General features: G+C 38.9%; 1 protein-coding gene across 1 annotated transcript in view; it reads left to right on the top strand.

Moving 5' to 3' along the window:
• LOC138851553 (uncharacterized) overlaps window positions 1-26899 on the top strand; it is a 63902-nt gene that overhangs the window by 7896 nt on the left and 29107 nt on the right. The window contains exons 2-3 of the mRNA XM_070080795.1: window positions 5276-5469; window positions 19586-19735. Of these exons, the coding sequence (XP_069936896.1) occupies window positions 5335-5469; window positions 19586-19735 (285 nt within the window). The 5' untranslated portion in view covers window positions 5276-5334. The remainder of the gene's footprint in view (window positions 1-5275; window positions 5470-19585; window positions 19736-26899) is intronic.

Genomic DNA, 26899 nt, shown 5'->3' with positions numbered 1-26899 from the left:
AGATTCTACAAAGTAAGGCCTCTTTACACTGAACTAACTAATGCAATCTATTGATGAAGTCATGGTTGGTTTCAAGGGTAAAACTGCTGGAAACCTAAGGCAGTACATCAAAACAAAACCAGATAAGTGGGGTTTCAAACTTTTTTGTCGTGCAAGTCAAGATGGACTCATACATGATATACTCATGTATCAAGGCACAACAACTTTTGACACACATCCCATACAGCTGCCACAGGAAGAATCTAAACTTCCAATAAGTACAAAGATTGTTCTGGTACTTGCACAAACTATGAACAAGACAAACACATCAGCAATCTATGCTGACAATTTCTTTTCAAGTATGCCTTTGGTCAAGCTACTAAGAGATAAGTATAACTGCAGATACACTGGAACAGTACGTGACAATAGATGTGGTAAGCCACATCTGGTGCCTATCAAACAAATGGAAAAAAACAGTGTGGTCAGGGGCAATTTTTGCTTCAACAACAATGATGGTGTCCTTGTTGTACGATGGAAGGACACCAAAGTTGTGACTTTAGTGACAACTGATATTGGGGTCGAGCCCATGAGTCTTGTTGAGAGATATAACAAGGGTACAAAGAGGAAAGAGAAAATATCGTGCCCTGCAGTCATCAAGAACTATAATGCCAACATGGGAGGTATTGACAAAAGCAACATGTTGGTGCATCTGTACAAAACACCAATGAAATCAAAACGTTGGTACATGCGGCTATTTGCCTATATTATTGATCTTGCTGTTGTGAATGCATGGGTGCTTTATTGCCGTGATTCTCGAGCAATAAAGCAAAAGTGCATGCAACTGAAGTATTTCAGGAATTCTATCTCTGAAATTGCAAGGTCTAAAGGACAAAACCTTAGAGGGAGCAGCCTAAGAACAACTCCAAGACCTTCACCAACTAATTCACCATGTACTTCCAATGGTGTTGGCATAGTGAAACCTGGGAGGGGAACACGTACAGAAATGCCTGATGACAGTGTTAGGAAAGACATTACTCTAATGCACTTCCCAATGGCAGGGCAAAGGCCGTTTACTTGCAAGTATTGCAGCACCTCGAAAAAAACGGTAACATCGTCATTCGTCTGTAGTGTATGCAAAGTAAATCTGTGCATAAAGACTGATAGAAATTGTTTCACAGACTTCCATCTTGCCAATTAGCAATATAGAATCATTGGTCTTCCAAATGAATCTCAGGAATATAGGGATTGAAACTTGCATCACTTTGCAATTTGGCATTGTTGATATTTGCTTCCTTTTTATATTTTTATAACAATTAAGAAATGTTTTGATACAAGTTCCATTTATGTTTTTTATATTGTCTGTTTGTATATTAAATTTAAAAAATTGTTTTGGTGTGTTTTATTAACAATTGCAAGTTTGCAACATAGAATTTTTTAATCACTTTGTCGGGGGCGGCCTAATATTTTCGGTCTTCGGAGATTGGCAATTGCTCGAAAACTAACCATCAGAAATCAATTTATATGGGATCAGTGACCTTGTATTGAGTTACTCTATCCACCATAGGGAGTTCAGTTCGAATTTCAAATTTTCGGACCCCTTGCGCGATGAAGGGTTAATACTAAGGATTATATCATAGTTGTATAGTAGAATATTAATTATATCCTAGTTGTATAGTAGAATATTAATTATATCATAGTTGTACAGTAGAATATTAATTATATCCTAGTTGTATAGTAGAATATTAATTATATCATAGTTGTACAGTAGAATATTAATTATATCATAGTTGTACAGTAGAATATTAATTATATCATAGTTGTATAGTAGAATATTAATTATATCATAGTTGTACAGTAGAATATTAATTATATCCTAGTTGTATAGTAGAATATTAATTATATCATAGTTGTACAGTAGAATATTAATTATATCCTAGTTGTATAGTAGAATATTAATTATATCATAGTTGTACAGTAGAATATTAATTATATCATCTTGCAGGAGTGAGGAAGAGCCAGTTGTGAGTGTGGAGGAAGTTCGTGAGGCAGTAGGTAAAATGAAAGGGGGTAAGGCAGCCGGGATTGATGGGATAAAGATAGAAATGTTAAAAGCAGGTGGGGATATAGTTTTGGAGTGGTTGGTGCAATTATTTAATAAATGTATGGAAGAGGGTAAGGTACCTAGGGATTGGCAGAGAGCATGCATAGTTCCTTTGTATAAAGGCAAAGGGGATAAAAGAGAGTGCAAAAATTATAGGGGGATAAGTCTGTTGAGTATACCTGGTAAAGTGTATGGTAGAGTTATTATTGAAAGAATTAAGATTAAGACGGAGAATAGGATAGCAGATGAACAAGGAGGCTTTAGGAAAGGTAGGGGGTGTGTGGACCAGGTGTTTACAGTGAAACATATAAGTGAACAGTATTTAGATAAGGCTAAAGAAGTCTTTGTGGCATTTATGGATTTGGAAAAGGCGTATGACAGGGTGGATAGGGGGGCAATGTGGCAGATGTTGCAAGTGTATGGTGTAGGAGGTAGGTTACTGAAAGCAGTGAAGAGTTTTTACGAGGATAGTGAGGCTCAAGTTAGAGTATGTAGGAAAGAGGGAAATTATTTCCCAGTAAAAGTAGGCCTTAGACAAGGATGTGTGATGTCACCGTGGTTGTTTAATATATTTATAGATGGGGTTGTAAGAGAAGTGAATGCGAGGGTCTTGGCAAGAGGTGTGGAGTTAAAAGATAAAGAATCACACACAAAGTGGGAGTTGTCACAGTTGCTCTTTGCTGATGACACTGTGCTCTTGGAAGATTCTGAAGAGAAGTTGCAGAGATTGGTGGATGAATTTGGTAGGGTGTGCAAAAGAAGAAAATTAAAGGTGAATACAGGAAAGAGTAAGGTTATGAGGATAACAAAAAGATTAGGTGATGAAAGATTGGATATCAGATTGGAGGGAGAGAGTATGGAGGAGGTGAATGTATTCAGATATTTGGGAGTGGACGTGTCAGCGGATGGGTCTATGAAAGATGAAGTGAATCATAGAATTGATGAGGGGAAAAGGGTGAGTGGTGCACTTAGGAGTCTGTGGAGACAAAGAACTTTGTCCTTGGAGGCAAAGAGGGGAATGTATGAGAGTATAGTTTTACCAACGCTCTTATATGGGTGTGAAGCATGGGTGATAAATGTTGCAGTGAGGAGAAGGCTGGAGGCAGTGGAGATGTCATGTCAGAGGGCAATGTGTGGTGTGAATATAATGCAGAGAATTCGTAGTTTGGAAGTTAGGAGGAGGTGCGGGATTACCAAAACTGTTGTCCAGAGGGCTGAGGAAGGGTTGTTGAGGTGGTTCGGACATGTAGAGAGAATGGAGCGAAACAGAATGACTTCAAGAGTGTATCAGTCTGTAGTGGAAGGAAGGCGGGGTAGGGGTCGGCCTAGGAAAGGTTGGAGGGAGGGGGTAAAGGAGGTTTTGTGTGCGAGGGGCTTGGACTTCCAGCAGGCATGCGTGAGCGTGTTTGATAGGAGTGAATGGAGACAAATGGTTTTTAATACTTGACGTGCTGTTGGAGTGTGAGCAAAGTAACATTTATGAAGGGGTTCAGGGAAACCGGCAGGCCGGACTTGAGTCCTGGAGATGGGAAGTACAGTGCCTGCACTCTGAAGGAGGGGTGTTAATGTTGCAGTTTAAAAACTGTAGTGTAAAGCACCCTTCTGGCAAGACAGTGATGGAGTGAATGATGGTGAAAGTTTTTCTTTTTCGGGCCACCCTGCCTTGGTGGGAATCGGCCAGTGTGATAATAAAAAAAAATAATAATAGTTGTATAGTAGAATATTAATTATATCATAGTTGTACAGTAGATTATTAATTATATCATAGTTGCACAGTAGATTATTAATTATATCATAGCTGTACAGTAATTATTAATTATAAGTGAATCTAATTTATATAAGACAAAAGATATATTCATATATTCAAAAATGCTTTTCTTGAAAACAATGATTTAATTATATTCCTGTCAACAATGGATAAAACGTTCAAAAGTAATTGATGAAATTATGATATGGGAATATATACTAAGTATGTGAATACTGAGTATTTAACATTTAGTCTAGGGTGATTAAGTGGCTTTTGAGAAGAATCTTAAATTGATTTTCAGACCGGGTTACTTTAATATCTTCTGGTAATGAATTCCATATTTTGGGGCCCTTTATGTGCATAGTTTTTACACAGTGTAATATGGACACGAGTTATATCAAAAAGAGATCTGTGTCTTGTGTTGTGGTCATGTGTCCTGTTTAGGTTGGTGAGGAGAAGTTTGAGTGGAGGGTTTATATTTGCGTGTATTGTTCTGTGTATGTAGTAGGCACATGAATAAGTATGGATGTTCTTAATAGTGAGCAGATTCAGACTTGAAAATTGGTGGAGTATGCTGGCGGGAGTGGGAATTTATCATTCTTACTGCTGACTTTTGCTGGGTTATTAGGGGTTTTAGGTGACTGGATGTTGTTGATCCCTATGCACAAATTCCATATGTGAGATAAGGGTATATGAGTGAATGGTACAGTGTCAGGAGAGCTGATTGTGGAACGTAGTACCTTATCTTTGATAGTATGCCTACAGTCTTAGAGATTTTCTTGGTGATTTGTTGTATGTGTCCAGAACTTAAGGCTGCTGTCAAGGTGGATATCTAGGAATTTTCCCTCTGTGAGTCTTGTGACTGATGATCCATTTACCGTTATGTTAAGTGGAACATTTGCAGCTCTGTTTCCAAGCCGAATGAAATAGGTTTTATCAGTATTCAAATAGTGTGGGTTTGAGTAGTTTCGATGCATTTGGTAGGTCGTTTATGTAAATGAGAAGAAGAGGGCCAAGGACACTTCCCTGTGGGACACCAACTGTAATTGGTTGAGTGGAAGAGTTAATAATAATAATATCTTTATTTACACATATTGACTTCTGTTGCTAAGGTATATCTTTAGGTAGTTGAGGGAGTGCCCTCTTATACCATAGTGTGTTAATTTTATGTGCAACAAATCATGGTCAACTGTATCAAAAGCTTTATGTAAATCAATGAAGATCCCCAATGGGACTTCTTTTTTCTCTAGTGCAGTGTATATTTGTTCTAGCATGTGTGTGATAATCAGTGTAACTGTATTAGTGTATACCTTAATAAACTTACACATGATTGAACTACTCAGTCTTCCCGGCAAATCTTTTGGTTTGAAATAATAGAAAATTAAACATACTGGTATATCTTCATTTTATTCTAATATCCTTACAAGTATATCACATGGCTTCCTTAGGCGATTCCTATGTCTTCACTGACACAACGAGAAGTCTCCTCTACACTGCAGCTATAGACATGGAAATTCAGTGTTGGTGCTACAATGCTCCAAAGGGGCCAGGGATCACCTTCAACTTGACCAACAGGAATGGTCAACATGTTCTTGTGGTGCAGAGGACTATTTGTCACTCCAGTTGTACAGACACGGAGACGGTCAGTACCTCGCCTGTTCCTTCTACCTCACTCTTCAATCAATTTTATTTTCTACAAAGATTATAATGCTTATAGGATTATAGGATATTAGTCACAATGTGTGGTTTACATATTATAAAATACTAGTTACAGAGAGGGCCGCTATCACGCCTAGTATGACTAGGCATTTCAGGCAGACTAAGGTTAATTCAAACTCTATTGGTACAGGTTATGGAGTATGTTGATATTAAGGCTATGTAACTGCATTACAGTTCGTAAATTTAGCAGTGTGAATGGTTTTGTCTTGGTACGATGCATAGTTTCTAGTAAAGCTCCTATACTGGAGTATTTCAGGCAAACTTATAACTAGTTTAAGATTCATTAGGTATAGTAGGTAGACCCTCTCAGCAGATAGCTTCGATATAGGCAGTAGTTTCTTCTGTCACTCACTTGTATTATAAGCTTTTTTTCTTGTATTGTTCCATCTAGCAAATTCTTGCTTGCCTAACATGTATCTTTATAATGTGGAAGAGGTTCGTTTTTAATATTCTACAATATCTTAAAAGAATTGAAGAGCTCTACTGTAATGCCAGGGCTGAATGGCTATTAATATTGAATCACAATTTTATTCACGGGAAAGTGGTAAACCCATAGGGGTAATACAGCTCCTGGGGAACGGAAAGCCATCAGGTTTGCACCAAGGAAAGAGAGTGTAGCTTCAATTCCTTGGATTAAAAGCCCCCTGATCAGCATTAAGGCAGTACCCTCCCTTCTCCTTAATCTTAAATGGTATTGATCATGAAACCGTGAAACAAGACCAGCTTAGAATTCAAGGTGACTTAGTTACTGGATGATTTGTATAACTGCGAGGCATGTAAGCCACACACACTTACGGGTTATGTTCACCTATATGTGTGGTTCACTTATAAGTGTAGTTTACATGCCTCATTCCCCTCAAGGGAGGTTCCTTGATGCTGGTCATGGGCTCTTGATCTAGGGAATTGGATGTGCTCCAGTTCCTTGAATTAAACCTGAATACCTCCCATCCCTCCCCCCCCCCACACAGGCGCTTTATAATCCTATGGGTTTAGAGGTTCCCCGTGATTATAATAATACATGCCTCATAAGTACTCCAGGTAATGGTGTGCTGTGGATTTATACTATATTGTGTATAAGGATAATCAGTTCAGTTATAATTTTCATTTCCATGAATTCAGGTATTTGATGATAACTATTGTTTGTCATATAAACTTTCCCATTTATGGCGCCACTTCCACCAAAATTAATGCAATTATCTCACTCGATTCCCGGAACTCGGTCTTATTGACATAAACAATGTATCATGTAACTGTATCATATGTTAGAGTATCACTCCAATAATTACATTTTCCTGAGCGGGTACTTCTAAGTGATTGATTTTTTCTTCCTCCAAAGGTTCTTTTGTAATTGAGAATGCCATATCTGATTTGCTTCAAATTTTCAGTGCTGTTATATTGCAAATAGGGGAAAGGCTCATGCAGCTATTGGCATATGAAGGTAATAATAAAATTAAACAGTATACCTAAGAGGGTCATACAGGGCTTCAAGGAAGTGAGAAAGGAGGAGTGTGGAAAGGTAATGAGAGAGTGAAGTGCAGGAGTGTTCGAGGGTAGGATTTAGTGGGGGGAAGAGGAGAGTGAAAGAGGAAAAGTAAGATCAGTTGGTGCAGTTAGTTTCTATTAAAAATTCAAATAGTCTACATCTGAGGTGGAACTTTCAGCGAGGTGATCAAGCAGAGCTAGTGTGCTCGGGTGGCAGAGACGATGGAAATGAATTCTGTGTGCCTGCTGATAGGCTGGACAATATAATATATGGTATTCTCATAGGGCAACCCAGCAGTCCCCACAAGAGTGGTGCTGGGTGTTTTTCCATAAGGTATCCATGAGTGAGGCATGTGTGGCTAATATGTAGAAGGGAGAGTCTCCCAGACACCACAACAGTGGGAAGAAGGTGGCCAGAAACCTAAACATGACTTGACAGAAAATAATTTATTGTGTACCAACTCGAACTAATGTTGCTGCCATCAGTTGTAGAGATCACTGAAAAATAATCATAAACATAAACATCTGATTGAGTGAGAGTCTGCTTGTTAATCACCTCGAACACCAACATGCCCTTGGACACAGTAATAAACTTCGTGTTTACTAGATATGCGGCATAGCCTTAAACTGCTGCATATCCAACACCACCAGGAGATTTAGACCCATCCTTGTACACTGGCGTATGAAGGTGCTCTGTGATGGATGATGTATAAATATTCTTTCTTTTAATAACTTAAGAAAGCCTCTTTTCATTGGATATACATGTATATCCTACTTAGAAGATGGGGATTGTAATAAAAGTGTGCAGGTGTCAATTTCCCACTTTTATTTTTAAAATGGTGTTTTTGCCATTACAGTGGACCCTCGACCAGCGATGGCATAGATTAACGATAAATCTGACTAGTGATACATTTTATCGCAAAATTTTTGCCTCGATTAGCACTAAAAGACTCGACCAACACTATTCGTTCCGTCTGAGACGCGTCCACTTCTGGCCAGTGTTTACAAGCCAGCCAGCCACCGCGGTCACTTCCAAGCATACAATCGGAACATTTCATATTATCACAGCCTTTTTAGTGATTGCACCTGCAAAATAAGTCCCCATGGGCCCCAAGAAAGCTTCTAGTGCCAACCCTACAGCAAAAAGGGTGAGAATTACTATGGATATGAAGAAAGAGATTATTGCTAAGTATGAAAGTGGAGTGCGTGTCTCCGAGCTGGCCAGGCTGTACACAAAACCCCAATCAACCATCGCTACTATTGTGTCCAAGAAAACGGCAATCAAGGAAGCTGTTCTTGCCTAAGGTGCAACTATGTTTTCGAAACTGAGATCGCAAGTGATAGAAGATGTTGAGAGACTGTTATTGGTGTGGATAAACGAGAAACAGATAAGTCACTCTGTCTGACTTTTTTGGGTTATCCTAGGTTTTCTGCACATATGCTGCTTTGTATGATAATTCTATGTAACTGTATTTGTGTATACCTGAATAAACTTACTTACTTAGCAGGAGACAGCATCTCTCAAGCGATCATTTGTGAAAAGGCTAGAAAGTTGCATGACAATTTAATTAAAAAAATGCCAGCAACTAGTGATGTGAGTGAATTTAAGGCCAGCAAAGGTTGGTTTGAGAGATTTAAGAAGCGTAGTGGCATTCATAGTGTGATAAGGCATGGTGAGGCTGCCAGTTCGGACCACAAAGTGGCTGAAAAATGTGTGCAGGACTTCAAGGAGTACATAGACAGTGAAGGACTGAAACCTGAACAAGTGTTTAATTGTGACGAAACAGGCCTGTTTTGGAAGAAAATGCCAAGCAGGACGTACATTACTCAGGAGGAAAAGGCACTCCCAGGACATAAGCCTATGAAAGACAGGCTTACTCTGTTGATGTGTGCCAATGCTAGTGGTGATTGCAAAGTGAAGCCTTTATTGGTGTATCACTCTGAAACTCCCAGAGTGTTCAGGAAAAACAATGTCGTCAAGGCTAATTTGCGTGTGCTGTGGAGGGCAAACAGTAAGGCATGGGTCACTAGGGACTTTTTCTATGACTGGTTACACCATGCATTTGACCCCAATGTGAAAAATTACCTATTTGAAAAGAAATTAGACCTTAAGTGCCTCCTGGTATTAGACAATGCTCCTGGTCATCCTTCAGACTTGGCAGAGCTACTTTCTAGGGACATGAGCTTCATTAAGGTGAAGTTTTTGCCTCCTAATACCACTCCTCTTCTAAAGACTAAGAAGATCAATGCTCTCCCCTCCTCCCATCCCATCAATCATCACCAGATCTTCAATAAAGGTAAGTGTCATGTAACTGTGCATGTAATCTTCAGTTTGTGTGTATTAAAATTAATATTTCATGTGGTAAAATTTTTTTTTTCAATACTTTTGGGTGTCTTGCACGGATTAATTTGATTTCCATTATTTCTTATGGGGAAAATTAACTTGACTAACGATAATTTTGACTAACGATGAGCTCTCAGGAACGGATTAATATCGTTGGTTGAGGGTCCACTGTATCTTGTTTAAGACTTATTTGAATAGCTTCAGTCATTAATAAATGGTGCATTATAAGTGAGGAATGAAAGATTTAGATTTTGCCACTGAAGTGGCTAGTTTATTGTGCACCCCATATCAATACACCTGGAAAATCCTAGAGGGACTAGTACTGAACTTGCACACGAAAATCACTCGCTACAAAAGCAAAAGACTCGGCAGACGATGCAACATCCCCCCAATGAAAAGCAGGAGTGTCATTAGCACGTTAAGAGACAATACAGTAAGTGTCAGGGGTCCAAGACTGTTCAACTGCCTCCCAGGATACATAAGGGGGATTACCAATAGACCCCTTGCAGTCTTCAAGCAGGCACTGGACAAGCACATAAAAGTCGGTACCTGACCAGCCGGGCTGTGGCTCGTACGTTGGATTGCTTGCGGCCAGCAGTAACAGCCTGGTTGATCAGGCTCTGATCCACCATGAGGCCTGGTCACAGACTGGGCCGTGGGGGTGTTGGCCCCCGGAACTCTCTCCAGGTAAACTCCAGGTAAGCCAGGGTGGATGGTTCCACACATATATTCGATAAATTTTGTACGTATTACAGTATTTCATTGTTTTTAGTGCTTGTAACTGCTAAATAAGCCACCATGGGCCCAAAGGAAGCTTCTAGTGCCAACCCTGTGGCAAAAAGGGTGAGAAATACTATCGAAATACTATTGTACCACGGTCAGCTGCTGCTGCACCACCGTCAGCTCTTGCTCCACCACCATCAGCTGTACTACTCAAAGATGTGGAGAGTGTTTTTGGTGTGGCTTAACGAGAAACAGTTACGGGAGAAACAATTAACCCCAGAGGGTTAGCCACCCAGGATAACCCAAGAAAATCAGTGCATCATCGAGGACTGTCTAACTTATTTCCACTGGGGTCCTTAATCTTGTCCCCCAGGATGCGACCCACACAAGTCGACTAACACCCAGGTGAGCAGGAAAAAATGCCTGGAACTAGTGCTCATATTGGTGAATTTAAGGCCAACAAAGGTTGGTTTTAGAGATTTAAGAATTGTAGTGGCATACACAGTGTGATACGGCATGGCGAAGCTGAAAAATTCCAACCCCAACAAGTGTTCAGTTGTGATGAAACAGGCCTGGTCTGGAAGAAAATGCCAAACAGGACCTACATTACTCAGGAGGAAAAGGCACTCCCAGGACAAGCCTATGAAAGACAGGCTAACTCTCATGTTTTGTTGTAATGCTAGTGGGGATTACAAAGTGAAGCCTTTACTCATGTATCACTCTGAAAATCCCCGAGTGTTCAAGAAAAACAGTGTCTCATCACTTATCAATAATCTTCAATAAAGTTAAGTGTCATTTTAACATTTATTTATGTAGTTATTGTGCATGTCTCAGTGTTTTCTTTGTTGGGAAATGTATATTTCATGAAAAAAATTAATTTTTTTAGTACTTTTAGCTGTCTGGAACGAATTAATTGAATTTCCATTATTTCTTATGGGAAAATTAATTCAACTAACGATAAATTCGCCTAAAGATAAGCTCTCTGGAACAGATTAATATCGTTGGTCGAGGGTCCACTGTTATATGACAGTGTAAACATGTTATCAGGCTTTATATGCATTTGAAAGTGAAAAAAGGCTGTTTCACTTTATGGCTATTTTTGTTTTATGGCAGTAGCCTGGAGCCTACTCTGACATATAATTAGGGCCCAACTGTACTGTATATGCATAGGTACAGTGGAACCTTGGTTTTCGTTTGCCCTGGTTTTTGTTGAATTTTGTTTTCAATGACTTTCTTTGTCAAAATATTGTCCCAATTTTCGTTTGTCAACTTGGTATTCGTCCGCCTTACCAAACATGTATGCGTGCCCGCGCCCACACAAAGCATCCCACACACACTCATTCTGAGTCACTCTGGCTTTATTTCTTGTCGAGTTTATATGAAACATTTCATAATAATCGGTTATTTTTTGTGCTTGTTTATTGAGTGTGACAGCTAAATAAGCCACCATGGGGCCATCAAGAGTAAATTGTGTGTGATGTGGAAGGTGAACAATAAGGCATGGGTCACAAGGCAAATTTTCATTGAGTGGTCAATGAAGTGTTTGGCCCAAGTGTGAAGAAATATCTCCTGGAAAAGCAGTTGCCACTCGTGTGCCTCCTGGTAATGGACACTGCTCCTGCTCATCCCCCAGACTTGGAAGACCAATTGTTGAAGGAGTTTAGTTTCATCACAGTGAAGTTTTTTTTTTTTATTATCACACTGGCCGATTCCCACCAAGGCAGGGTGGCCCGAAAAAGAAAAACTTTCACCATCATTCACTCCATCACTGTCTTGCCAGAAGGGTGCTTTACACTACAGTTTTTAAACTGCAACATTAACACCCCTCCTTCAGAGTGCAGGCACTGTACTTCCCATCTCCAGGACTCAAGTCCGGCCTGCCGGTTTCCCTGAACCCCTTCATAAATGTTACTTTGCTCACACTCCAACAGCACGTCAAGTATTAAAAACCATTTGCCTCCATTCACTCCTATCAAACACGCTCACGCATGCCTGCTGGAAGTCCAAGCCCCTCGCACACAAAACCTCCTTTACCCCCTCTCTCCAACCTTTCCTAGGCCGACCCCTACCCCGCCTTCCTTCCACTACAGACTGATAAACTCTTGAAGTCATTCTGTTTCGCTCCATTCTCTCTACATGTCCGAACCACCTCAACAACCCTTCCTCAGCCCTCTGGACAACAGTTTTGGTAATCCCGCACCTCCTCCTAACTTCCAAACTACGAATTCTCTGCATTATATTCACATCACACATTGCCCTCAGACATGACATCTCCACTGCCTCCAGCCTTCTCCTCACTGCAACATTCATCACCCATGCTTCACACCCATATAAGAGCGTTGGTAAAACTATACTCTCATACATTCCCCTCTTTGCCTCCAAGGACAAAGTTCTTTGTCTCCACAGACTCCTAAGTGCACCACTCACTCTTTTCCCCTCCAATTCTATGATTCACCTCATCTTTCATAGACCCATCCGCTGACACGTCCACTCCCCAATATCTGAATACATTCACCTCCTCCATACTCTCTCCCTCCAATCTGATATTCAATCTTTCATCACCTAATCTTTTTGTTATCCTCATAACCTTACTCTTTCCTGTATTCACCTTTAATTTTCTTCTTTTGCACACCCTACCAGATTCATCCACCAATCTCTGCAACTTCTCTTCAGAATCTCCCAAGAGCACAGTGTCATCAGCAAAGAGCAGCTGTGACAACTCCCACTTTGTGTGTGATTCTTTATCTTTTAACTCCACGCCTCTTGCCAAGACCCTCGCATTTACTTCTCTTACAACCCCATCTATAAATATATTAAACAACCACGGTGACATCACACATCCTTGTCTAAGGCCTACTTTTACTGGGAAAAAATTTCCCTCTTTCCTACATACTCTAACTTGAGCCTCACTATCCTCGTAAAAACTCTTCACCGCTTTCAGTAACCTACCTCCTACACCATACACTTACAACATCTGCCACATTGCCCCCCTATCCACCCTGTCATATGCCTTTTCCAAATCCATAAATGCCACAAAGACTTCTTTAGCCTTATCTAAATACTGTTCACTTATATGTTTCACTGTAAACACCTGGTCCACACACCCCCTACCTTTCCTAAAGCCTCCTTGTTCATCTGCTATCCTATTCTCCGTCTTACTCTTAATTCTTTCAATAATAACTCTACCATACACTTTACCAGGTATACTCAGCAGACTTATCCCCCTATAATTTTTGCACTCTCTTTTATCCCCTTTGCCTTTATACAAAGGAACTATGCATGCTCTCTGCCAATCCCTAGGTACCTTACCCTCTTCCATACATTTATTAAATAATTGCACCAACCACTCCAAAACTATATCCCAACCTGCTTTTAACATTTCTATCTTTATCCCATCAATCCCGGCTGCCTTACCCCCTTTCATTTTACCTACTGCCTCACGAACTTCCCCCACACTCACAACTGGCTCTTTCTCACTCCTACAAGATGTTATTCCTCCTTGTCCTATACACGAAATCACAGCTTCCCTATCTTCATCAACATTTAACAATTCCTCAAAATATTCCCTCCATCTTCCCAATACCTCTAACTCTCCATTTAATAACTCTCCTCTCCTATTTTTAACTGACAAATCCATTTGTTCTCTAGGCTTTCTTAACTTGTTAATCTCACTCCAAAACTTTTTCTTATTTTCAACAAAATTTGTTGATAACATCTCACCCACTCTCTCATTTGCTCTCTTTTTACATTGCTTCACCACTCTCTTAACCTCTCTCTTTTTCTCCATATACTCTTCCCTCCTTGCATCACTTCTACTTTGTAAAAACTTCTCATATGCTAACTTTTTCTCCCTTACTACTCTCTTTACATCATCATTCCACCAATCGCTCCTCTTCCCTCCCGCACCCACTTTCTTGTAACCACAAACTTCTGCTGAACACTCTAACACTACATTTTTAAACCTACCCCATACCTCTTCGACCCCATTGCCTATGCTCTCATTAGCCCATCTATCCTCCAATAGCTGTTTATATCTTACCCTAACTGCCTCCTCTTTTAGTTTATAAACCTTCACCTCTCTCTTCCCTGATACTTCTATTCTCCTTGTATCCCATCTACCTTTTACTCTGTGTAGCTACAACTAGAAAGTGATCTGATATATCTGTGGCCCCTCTATAAACATGTTCATCCTGAAGTCTACTCAACAGTCTTTTATCTACCAATACATAATCCAACAAACTACTGTCATTTCGCCCTACATCATATCTTGTATACTTATTTATCCTCTTTTTCTTAAAATATGTATTACCTATAACTAAACCCCTTTCTATACAAAGTTCAATCAAAGGGCTCCCATTATCATTTACACCTGGCACCCCAAACTTACCTACCATACCCTCTCTAAAAGTTTCTCCTACTTTAGCATTCAGGTCCCCTACCACAATTACTCTCTCACTTGGTTCAAAGGCTCCTATACATTCACTTCACAGTGAAGTTCTTGTCCCCTAATACCACTCCTCTCATCCAGCCCATGGACCAGCAGGTCATTTCAAACTTCAAAAAACTCTACATCAGTGTTTCAAAGGTGCTTTGAAGTGACCTCGGATACTAAATTGACCCTAAGAGAGTTCCGGAGGAATCATTTCAAGATCCTCAGTTGCATAAGCCTTTTAGATAAGGCTTGGCAGGAAGTAACTCCCAGGATGATGAACTCTTGAAGGGCTTGAGGCTGACACTGACAATGCTATGCCTGTTGTGGAATCTATTGTGGCTTTGGGGAAGTCCATGGGGGTTGGATGTGAGTGGCCAGGATGTGGAAGAGTTGGTGGACGACCACAGGGAAGAGCTAACCACTGGAGAACTGCAACACCTTCAACTGGAACAGCAATAGACCACAGCTGTGGAAATTGCTTCAGAGAAGGAAGAAGAGAGAGGGGAGAATGCGCCTTCTTCAGTGATTAAGCACATATGTGCAAAGTGGAGCGAGTTGCAAAGTTTTGTGGAGAAATATCCCCCTGACAAAGCTGTTGCAAGCTGTGTCTGCAACATGTTCAGTGACAGTGCTGTATCCCATTTTAGGCAGATTTTAAAGAGGCACCAGAAATAGACATCTCTGGACAGATTTTTGTGCGGCAGGGGGTACAGTGACTCTCAAACTGGTCCTAGTGCCATTAAAAGAAAGGAAGTAACCCTGGGTAGGACTTGATACCTGAAGCCTTTATGGAAGGGGATTCCCCTTCCAAACAATAAACTCTCCTCCCTCTCCCCTCGTCTCTGTCTTCCATATGCCAACAAGAGTCTTCAATAAAGGTAAAACTGATGTAAATGTTCATTTATCCATTAAAATTCATACTTTATATTTATTTCTCATTATTTTCTGTAAGTAAAACTAGAGTTATTCTCTATAAAATGTATTTTTTGTTAATATTTTTGGGTGTCTGGAATGGATTACAGTGGTCCCCCGCTTTTCGTAGTTCCGCAATCGTAAAATTCGCCAATCATAGGGGTATTTTCATATAAACATGGACTCGCTTTTCATAGGTTGACTTGCGAGTCATAGTTCGTCCGGGACGCGTACGCACGGCGTGAGCCAGGGCGGCAGCTAGTCTGGCATTGTTTACCAGTGAGCGAAGGTCCCCCTCACGTGCTCCAGCGAAATATTTCATAATATTCCATTTATTTTAATGCTTGCAAGTACTAAATAAGCTACCATGGCTCCAAAGAAAGCTCCTAGTGCCAAGCCTGTGGTAAAGAAGGTGAGAAATACGATTGAATTTAAGAAAACCATCATTCAACAATATGAAAGTGGTACAAGTGTGGCTGAACTGTCCAGGATGTATAAGAAACCCTACACAACCTTATGTTTCATAGTGGCCAAGAAAAATGAAATAAAGGATGCTGTTGTTGCAAAGGGAGTAACTATGCTGACAAAAATGAGATCACCAGTACTGGAAGAGGTTGAGAAGTTATTATTTGTGTGGATAAATGAGAAACAATTAGCAGGAGATACTCTTATGACTTCATTTATTTGTGAAAAGGCTAGGCAGTTGCATGAAGATTTGGTAAAGAAATTGCCTGCAAATAGTGGTGAAGTGAGTGAATTTAAGGCCAGCAAAGGCTGGTTTGAGAGATTTAAGAACCGTACTGGCATACACAGTGTGGTAAGGTATGGTGAGGCTGCCAGTTCGGACCACAAGGCGGCTGAAAAATATGTGCATGAATTCCAGGAGTACATAAACAGTGAAGGACTGAAACCTGAACAAGTGTTCAATTGTGACGAAACAGGCCTCTTTTGGAAGAAAATGCCAAAGAGGACCTTCATTACACGAGGAAAAGGCAATGCCAGGACCCAAGCCTATGAAAGACAGACTGACTCTAATGTTCTGTGCTAATGCTAGTGGGGATTTCAAAGTGAAGCCATTACTAGTGTACCATTCTGAAAATCCCAGAGTGTTCAGGAAAAACAATGTTATGAAGAGTAAATTGTGTGTGTTTTGAAAATCTAATAGTAAGGCATGGGTCACGAGGGAAATTTTCATCGAGTGGTTCAATGAAGTGTTTGGCCCTAGTGTGAAGGAGTATCTCCAGGAAAAGAAATTGGATCTCAAGTGCGTGCTAGTAATGGACAATGCACCTATTCATCCTCCAAACTTGGATGACCTAATTTTTGAGGAGTTTGGGTTCATCACAGTAAAGTTCTTGCCCCCGAATACCACTCCTCTCCTCCAACCCATGGACCAGCAGGTTATTGCAAACTTTAAAAAAAACTACACAAAAGCAATGTTTCACAGGTGCTTGACTGTGACCACAGACACTCACTTGACCCTAAGGGAATTTTGGAGAGAACACTTCAGCATCCTCCACTGCATAACCCTTATAGGTATGGCTTGGGAGGGAGTGACTACCAGGACTTTGAACTCTGCCTGGAGAAAATTGTGGCCAGATTGTGTCGACAAGAGGGATTTTGAAAGATTTGGGACTGACCCTAATGAGCCTATGTCTGTTGTAAAATCAATTGTGGCACTGGGGAGTTCCATGGGGTTGGATGTGAGTTTGGAGGATGTGGAAGAATTGGTGGAAGACCACAATGAAGAGCTCACCACTGAGGAGCTGCAAGAGCTTCAGCAGGAAGAGCAACACATCACAGCTCAGAATCTTGCTGCAGAGGAGGAGGAAGAGAGATAGAAGAAGGTGCCTTCTTCAGAAATTAAAGAGATTTTTACTATGTGGGGTAAGATGGAAAGCTTTATGGAGAAACATCACCCTAACAAGGCTGTTGCAAGCCAGGTTGGCAACATGTACAGTGACAGTCTTGGGCCATTTTAGGGAAGTGTTAAAGAGATGCCAGAAACAGAGCTCTCTCCACCGTTATTTTGTGAGACAGGACTCCAGTGACTCAAGGTGGTCCTAGTGGCATTAAGAAACAGAGAAGAGAAGCAACCCCAGAAAAGCAAATGGTACCTGAGATTTTGATGGAAGGGGATTTCCCTTCCAAACTATAAACAATCCACTCTCTCTCCTCCTCCAGTCTCCCATACACTAAGAAGAATCTCCAATAAAGGTAAGTGTTATGCTGTTAATGTTTCATTCATCATTTCCCATTGTATTGTTTATGTACTACATGAATATTTCATGTTAAAATTTCTTTTGTTTTAATACATCTGGGTGTCAGGAACGGATTAATTGTATTTACATTATTTCTTATGGGGAAAATTGATTCGTAAATCGTAAATTTCGTTTATAGTAATGGCTCCAGGAACGGATTAATTATGAACAACGAGGGACCACTGTAATTGGATTTACATTATTTTCTTATGGGAAGTATTGCTTTAGTTTTTGTCGAATTTTGTTTTTGTCAGACTCTCTGGAGCGAATTAAAAACGAAAACTGAGGTTCCACTGTAAACATATGCACATTCATATGTATATGCATTTATATACACATGCATTCATATATATATGCATTTATATACACATGCATTCATATGCACAAACAAATATACGTAAGCATTCATACATATGCAAATGTATACATAAACAAGTGTACACATGTATATATACAGATAAAAGTACACATACATATGTAAAAGTTTACAGATACACATGCCTATATGCATAAAATAAAAATAACATATAGTATATTTTTTTCTGCATTAGAATTTTAATTTATGATAGCCCTGCACTGCTCCTACTTTTGTGTGCATTGAGGTAAAGGAGACTAAATTGCTTTTAAGAAGATTATGCTATGCTAACACTTGCACAGCCACAAGTTAGTTTAACCCTTGGAGGGTCTGTCCTGTAGTTCTACAGCTTTGAAACCTGGGTCCAAGCCGTAGTTCTACGGCATGAGCTCAGCTCACTCAAATAAGCTGTGAGCAGTAAATTTGGGCCTAGATATGAGAGAATGGATCTATGTGGTAAGTGTGTACCATATAAAACAAATCCTGCAGTACGCAGTGCATGAGGAAAAAAAAACTGCGACTGTGTATTTGCATTAAAACAGCGACTTTGCATTTTCATATGTTTTTTAGGGTTGTATTCGCAGTTTCTTGGTCTCATTTCATAAAATGGAAGATACAGTACAGAAATAGAGATGAATTTGATTGTTTTCAATACAGAAAATAGCTTGAAACTGAGCTCAAAATAGCAGAAATGTTCGATTTTTGCCAATGTTCAAGAGTAAACAAATGACATCAATCGTCCAATACACGTCAACTGGTGGGTCTAATATATGTTCACGAATGTGCTGATATTATTTATACAATTATTATAATATTGCATAACAGTAAATCTTCTATTTTTTGATGTGAATAAAAAATCAAAATGGAATTCATCTGTATAGCCTGGAGACATAACTAATAGTTAGTTTAGTTTAATATCTTTATTATCCACCCCATACCCATCCTGTGGGCGGTAGTCAAAAGATTACAAAGGTACATAATGGGCCCAGGGACTGGGCCCCAACATAACTAATAAACAGAGGAAATATTATTCTAGTGCCAGGAATACCTACATTGTTTATTCTGGACCTTATTTTGAAAATGGAATACAGTATTTTGAACTTTGTGAAATTGGTCAAATTACCAGTTTTTGCTCACTTTAATGGGTTGTTGAAAGAGTTGATTGGCTAAGAATTTGATTGACTGGAATAATGTAATTAGCCTAAAATAGGAGTCAAAATTGACAAAATCACTGATGTGTAAATATGGCTACAGCAGTAAAATTTGTGAGTGTAATCTTGTCAATTTTCCATCAAATTTTGTACTTTTTGTTTTATTACCTTCAGAAAAAGATTCTTCCATTTCATAAGAAAAAAAAAAAATTTTATTTTTTAAATACTTGGACCATCAAAGGGTTAACAAATTAATACATATTAAAAAATCAAATTTACATTGCTTGCACATAATATTTATATTATATTTTACAGTAAATATTCTACTTTAGCCATATCTGAATGGAAAGATAAGGTTAACTAGATTGTTATTTCCCAGACTATGACAGTTCATGTCCCACCAGACGTGATCTTGGGGACAATAGAGTTGAAGGACCTGCACTGTGTCCTCTGCAATCCCTCTGGAGACATTGTGTGTGAAGTTGATCAAGATGTGTCCTGTTGCTCTTGTGGCACTCCACCTTACCAAGTATAATTATTGTTTTGCTCTCACTATAAATTTGTTCATCTTAGAATGTCTATGTAAGATGTTTTATGAAAAATTACTACAAGTACAGTATTTTGTATAATAGATGAAGAATTTGCAGAGCAAGTCTTTATTCTTAAGCATTAATTACACAGACAAACCCTCTAGGAAGGATAATCTTTTACATTTACTCTGGTCAACAATTGTTTCAATTCACGTTCAATAACATGTGCTTCCAACTAATTTTGGGACATTGAATTCAAATCTGAACTTTTAGTTTTGCTCCAACACAGTTTGTGAAACAGAACCCCCACTCACCCCAGTTGTTTTTCAACTACTGTACATTATTGTCTACTGAGTGCTTGGTCATTTTATGGAAGTTAATTAATGGTTTTCCTTGATTTTGGCGAATTTATGAGATTGTTTTATCACTAGTGGAATGTATATTTTCCTCATTTTCAGAGTAAATGGCATTTTCAACTGTCAAGTTATAAGCCTACAATATCTTGCAGTTGTTTAAACAACAGTTCTATTTTTTGCTACATCTGTGGTAGCTTTACTCTGCCAAAACAGAGACAAAACATTATGCCTCTTGTGAAAACAGCCTATTTTCCCTACTGTGGTGTGAAGGTCAGAGACTAGGACAAACTGTGGGTGCCTCATTGCTATTGTGTGACTTACTCTAACTCCTTGTGTGATTGGTTTGCTGAGCTATGAATGCCATTTGCAGTCCTGATGGTATAGAGGGTAACAAACCATCACACCATGGATTGTTATTCAGTATTACATAAGTGCTAGGATTTTTATCAAAAAACAAATCCAAAATAACATACAGGTCCGCCATCACAAATCCGGCAATCAGACATCCGGTTCCATCAGTTATTTGGCACTAATTTCGGCTAGCATAATTTCAAATTTCCAGGGTCACCACACCAACCTGCTGGTACTGTTTGGTGGTGCTACTTGCTGCATAAGTCATTCCAGTTTCTTTTTCTCCACTTATTATTATAACCTGCTTACTTTTAGCCCTAGCCATGGTTCCAATGAATAAAGGAAATGCTTCTCGTTGTGTAAAGTACCTTCACAGTACATTGTCCATTAAAGATAAGGTGGCTTTGAAGCCACTGTTGGTTGCCATGAGCTCAGTCTCGTGATGAAGGGGAATTTTTTTTTTTTTCAACAAACCAGCCGTATCCCACCAAGGCAGGATGGCCCAAAAAGAAAAACAAAAGTTTCTCTTTTTAAATTTAGTAATTTATACAGGAGAAGGGGTTACTAGGCCCTTGCTCCTGGCATTTTAGTTGCCTCTTACAACACGCATGGCTTACGGAGGAAGAATTCTGATCCACTTACCCATGGAGATAAGCAAGAACAAGAACTAGAAAGAAAATAGGAGAAAACCCAGAGGGGTGTGTATATATATGCTTGTACATGTATGTGTAGTGTGACCTAAGTGTAAGTAGAAGTAACAAGACGTACCTGAAATCTTGCATGTTTAAGAGACAGAAAAAGGACACCATCAATCCTACCATCATGTAAAACAATTACAGGATTCCATTTTACACCTTACTTGGCATGACGGTAGTACCTCCCTGGGCGGTTGTTGTCTACCAACCTACTACCTACAATGCAGGGGAATATGCTTTATTATTACGCTAATATCAAGATTACGGCTTATTTGCCTATCACAGTTGATCTAATATGACATAATAAACAATATAAATAACATAAAAGCATGTTAAATGCTCCAGAATGAATAATATTTGGCATAATACCGAGCAGTTCAACGGAGATATGAAGAGGATATGGGATACAAGTACCATTCTCTTATCCCTGTCTTGGAAGCTTATATTAGAGAAAATGGAGTATAGCACAGAGCTAACAGTGATATACACTCATAGTACACCATAAACCTGAAACAAAAAACCTATTTTCTCTACATATATTATCACACAACAGCATATGTGTATAGAACCTAGGATAACCTAATAAAGTCAGAAAAAGTGGCTTATTTCTAGTACCTGGCTTGGGCTACCCATCTATGATTTTTGGTAAATATTCGATTCCCAGCCAGGGTAGAAACATTGGGTGTGTTTCTTTACACCTGTTGTCTATGTTCACCCATCAGTAAATGGGTACCTTGGTGTTAGTGGACTGGTGTTGATCGCATCCTGGGAAACTGACCTAATTTGTGGGAAAAGCTCTGCATAACAAGGGGGCTTTCTATATAGTAGTATGTCATTGATGTCAGCTATGGTCTATAGCCCAGTGGTGAGAGTCATGCCTCTCACCACTGGCGTCCGGAGTACGATAACCGGACACACTATTAAAAAATTAAAAAAAAAAATTTAATATTATTAAAAAATTAATTATAATAAAATGAAAAAAAAAATTAAAAATTCAAATTATTCACTATAAAAAGTCTTTCTTTTTTGCTTTTGTCTGTGACGGGTTGCTTCTCCTGTGTCCAACAACGTGTGCGTGTGTGATAATTTATGTATATACTTATTGTTCTCCACAGTGTTATATACAGTGGACCCCCGGCTTACGATATTATTTCATTCCAGAAGTATGTTCAGGTGCCATTACTGAACTAATTTGTTCCCATAAGGAATATTGTGAATTAGATTAGTCCATTTCAGACCCCCAAACATACACGTACAAACACACTTACATAAATACACTTACATAATTGGTCGCATTGGGAGCTGATCGTAAAGCGGGGGTCCACTGTATATGTATTTTGTCTGTACAAGATGTGCTCTCAATAAAAAAAAAAAACAAAAAAAAAAAGCTGTGGTCTGTATACTAATCAAATCAAATCAAATCATATCAAAGTTTATTCTCGATTACAATGCAGGGTTTACGGATTTTGGTTATTGTGTGGTTTACATGTAGTAAAATACTAATTACAGAGGGGGCCACTAGAACACCTAGCATGACTAGGCATTTTGGGCAAACTTAGATTAATTCCTAACCCTAAATTAGAACAAATTGTGGAGTAAGTTGACTAAATACTAAGTGACAAATACTAGTTTGTGAGTTTAGCAGTGTGAATGCTTTGTTTTGGCACAATACATAGTTTCTATATTGGAGTATCACAGGCAAACTTATGACTACTTTGGAATCATTATTTTAAGATTAGGATACGTATTTCTGTGCTTATAGTCAAATGGGTGAGTGAGTGAGTGAGTGTAAATGTGGACAACCAGGTGGTTTTTATGTAGTTAGTTGATGGGGTGTATCAGGGAGATAAGATGTTTTCTAACAGTTTTGAAGGTGATGAATGTATCTGCTGTTTTAGAGTTTTCAGGTAGTGTTCCAGATTTTAGGGCCTTTGACATACATTGAGTTTTTGTAAAGGTTTAGTCGGACACGAGGAATGTTGTAGAGATGTTTGTGTCTGGTGTTATGCCTGTGGGTCCTGTCACAACTATCAAGAAAGCATTTTAGGTCAAGGTTAATATTGAAATTTAAAGTCCTGTATATGTAGATTGCACAGTAGTAAGTGTGGATGTTCTGAACAGGGAGTAAGTTAAGATCTATGAAGAGTGAAGAGTGGGGGGGGGGGGTGTTGCCAGGGATGGGAATTAGTGATTATTCTTACTGCAGCTTTTTGTTGAGTTATTATTGGCTTTAGGTGTATTGCTGCAGTTGATCCCCAAGCACAAATAGCATAGGTGAGGTATGGATAAATGAATGAATGGTATAGTGTGAGAAGGGCATTTTGCGGCACGTAGTATCGTATCCTGGAGAGGATCCCAACTGTTTTGGATACTTCTTTTGATATGTGTTGGATATGGGTGCTGAAATCCAGGTTGTTGTCAAGGTATAGGCCTAGAAATTTGCCCTCATTATGTCTGGCAATTAGAGTGCTGTCGATCTTAATGTTAAGTTGTGCAGCACCTGCTCTGCTACCAAACATAATATAGTAGGTTTCGTCAGTGTTAAGTGTAAGTTTATTGGCTGTCATCCAAGTTGATATTTTGAGCAGCTCCTCATTAACAATGGTGTTGAGGGTGGCAAAATTAGGGTGAGAGATGACGTAAGCCGTGTCGTCAGCAAAGAGAATGGGTTTCAGGTGTTGAGATACGTTTGGAAGATCATTGATGTAAATGAGGAAGAGCAGGGGACCAAGGACACTTCCCTGCGGAACTCCAGTATCAAGTGGCCGTGTTGATGATGCTGTGTCTTTAATGGTGACATACTGATACCTATTAGTAAGGTAGGATTTGAAATATGCAAGCACATGGCCTCTTATACCATAATGGTCAAGTTTGTGGAGTAGGATGCCGTGGTCTACTGTGTCAAAAGCTTTTCTTAGGTCAATAAAAATTCCTAGTGGATATTCCTTATTTTCCAGTGCTGTGTAAAGCAGATCTAGCATTTTTACAATTGCATTAGTGCTTTTATTTTTCCTGAATCCAAATTGGCAGGGGTTGAGTATGTTTTGTGCCGTTATAAATGAATGCAGTCTCCTGTGCACGAGTTTCTCGAAGATTTTGGATAGCAATGGTAAGTTTGATATTGGCCTATAGTTGTTTACATCTGTAGGGTCACCACCTTTATGTATTGGTGTAACCCTTGCCATCTTGAGTAGTTTCGGGAAGGTGCTAGTTTCTAGTGACTTGTTAAAAATTAATGAAATAGCATGGCAAAGGACATGGGCCGCTCGCTTGTACAATAATGGTGGGACATGAGACAGGTTCCTTGAGTTATTTTTAAGTGACTTTATAATCTCAGTGACTTCGGTGGGTTCAGTTGGAACAAGATAGAAGGAATTTGGGAAATTACCATCTAGATAGTCCCCAGCATGGTCGTTGGTACGTGGGATTTTACTGGCAAGATTAGATCCTATGGTTGAGAAGAAGTCGTTTACCTTGTTAACTGTTTCAGTGGGATGCAGTGGTGTTTTATTAGGTTTAGTTAGGACAATATTCTTGATTTTTTCAGTTTGTGAGTGCGCAGAATCTGAGAGTGTTTTCCAGGTCTTTTTTATGTCTCCTCTTGTGTCAGTGAATCTGCTGGAGTAGTACAGCTGTTTGGCTTTCTTTATTACTTTGGTGAGAAATGATGAATAGTGTTTAAGAATATCTTTATGTATTAAGCCCTGTCTCTATTGCTTTTCATATTGGTGTTTCTTATCAATGGATTTCAGAATGCTGCTGGTTAGCCATGGGCAACAGAGCCGTTTATTCGTGATCTGTTTCGTTTTTATAGGACAATGTTTGTTGTATAGTCTAAGTAATTTGTTAAGAAAAATGTCTGTCCAATCGCCAATACCATTGGCCTTGGAGAATTCTGTAGGCCAGTCAACAGTCTCTAGGTCTGCTGTGAACTTCCTTATTGAGGCCTCGTCATTGAGTCTAAATGAAACTGTTGTATTCCAGTGGTGGTTTACTAATGTTTGTTAAGAGGAAGGTAGGGTAGTGGTCTGTAGTGCTGTCTGTGATTATCCCTGATTTAAGGGGGGCTAGTATATTGGTCCATATGTGGTCTATTATGGTTGTACTTGTCTCTGTGAGCCTGGTTGGTTTAGTTATTGTTGGTATGAGAAGTGTGTTCATATTGTTGATGAAATCAGTTACAGGCTGATCATCTAGTAGGCCAAGCTTGATATTGAAGTCTCCAGCTAAGAGAAGGTGGTGCTTGTTCATTTGTCTGTTAGTTATTAGTGCCTTTAATTTCTAACTGAAATTTGGGATGTTTGTGTGGGGTATCCGGTAAATGGCACGGATTGTTATGGGTGTCTTAAGGTTTTTTACAGTAAAATTAGCAAAAATGTATTCCCCCTATTCATCACTAAAGCAAGTGGTGCTAATACAAGATAGTTGGTTAGAGTAATAGATTGCAATATCACCCCCAACTTGATATGGTCTGCAGTTGTGGATTGCTGTGTATCCTGGTAGAGGGTAGATATCTAATGTGTCCTGCTTAAGCCAGGTCTCAGTAAGAATAATGCAGGAGAAAGGTGTCTTTAGCGACTCAAGGAGTGCCAGGAGGTCATCATAGTGTTTGCTTAAGGACCTGATGTTGTAGTTAAAAACTGATAGACTTTTAGCACTTTTAGGATAGTGCTGGCTTGTGTTGCTGTGTAATAAAGGCAGTTACTTTCCAGTAGGTTTTGATTGGGTGTTAGATTATGGAGGTTTAGATCAGGGTCGACGTGATCATTCATCTTCTAGGTTTAAATTGTGGTTATTTATATCCTGAATTGTGTGTTGAGTTCTAGTACTGATATCTGTAGTAGTGGGATGTTTGGACAAGTATATAGCTAAAGCACTTTGGTCATATAGAGTATAGTCACTAATAAACATAATGAAGTTGATGTCTAAGTGTTGTGCTAGAATGAGCTAAAGTACAACTAAGTATAAACTAAAAATATAAAAATACAAATTAAAAATAGCACCAGATTCTCACTTGTAATTGCACTAAGGTCTGATATAATGAATTTGGTGTTGTCTATGTATTGAGCTAGAATGAGCTAAAGTACAACTAGGTTTAATCTAATAATATAAAAAATACTAGTTTAAAATGGCACAAGACTCTCACTTGTAATTCCACTAAGGTCTAGTATAAGTTGTTAACAAGAACTAGAGTATAACTAAATTTAAATTGACAATACAATATACACAAGTTATGGTAGTAAAAGAAAATAAAAAATAATAAAAAAAAATAAAAATGGCAATGACTTGGTTATAATATGATAGTAAGATGGTACACAGGATAATATTAAAGTTGGAGTTGAATATACAAGCTTAAAAATTGGTAACAAAAGGTTAAGAAAAGTACAATAAAATACGGCAATAATAAAAAAGTATATATTAAAATTGGTAATAAACTTTACAGATAAAAAGGGCAATAATAAAAATTTTAAGATAGATTGGGCAATAAAGTATTGGTATAATTGGGCAAGTATAAGAGTGGGTAATTAACTCAAGACTAGAATAGTGCAATAATAAGATGAAAAGTTTACAATAAAGTTGTGCACTAAAATATAAAATCAAAATGGGCAATAATAAAAAGTTTACAATAAGGTTGGTCAGTATAGTTTAAAGTAAAATTGGGTAATAATAGAGATTTTAAAATAAAATTGGGGGATAGAGTACTTTTTAAAGTGAGGTAGAATAACTGAGGACAAGCTATGGTTAGTTTCAATTAAAGTAA

The sequence above is a fragment of the Cherax quadricarinatus genome, chromosome 6, assembly GCF_038502225.1.
Source record: "Cherax quadricarinatus isolate ZL_2023a chromosome 6, ASM3850222v1, whole genome shotgun sequence".
Taxonomy (NCBI): Eukaryota; Metazoa; Arthropoda; class Malacostraca; order Decapoda; family Parastacidae; genus Cherax; species Cherax quadricarinatus.
Note: the sequence above shows the minus strand (reverse complement) of the source record. Positions and strands in the feature narration are given on the sequence as shown.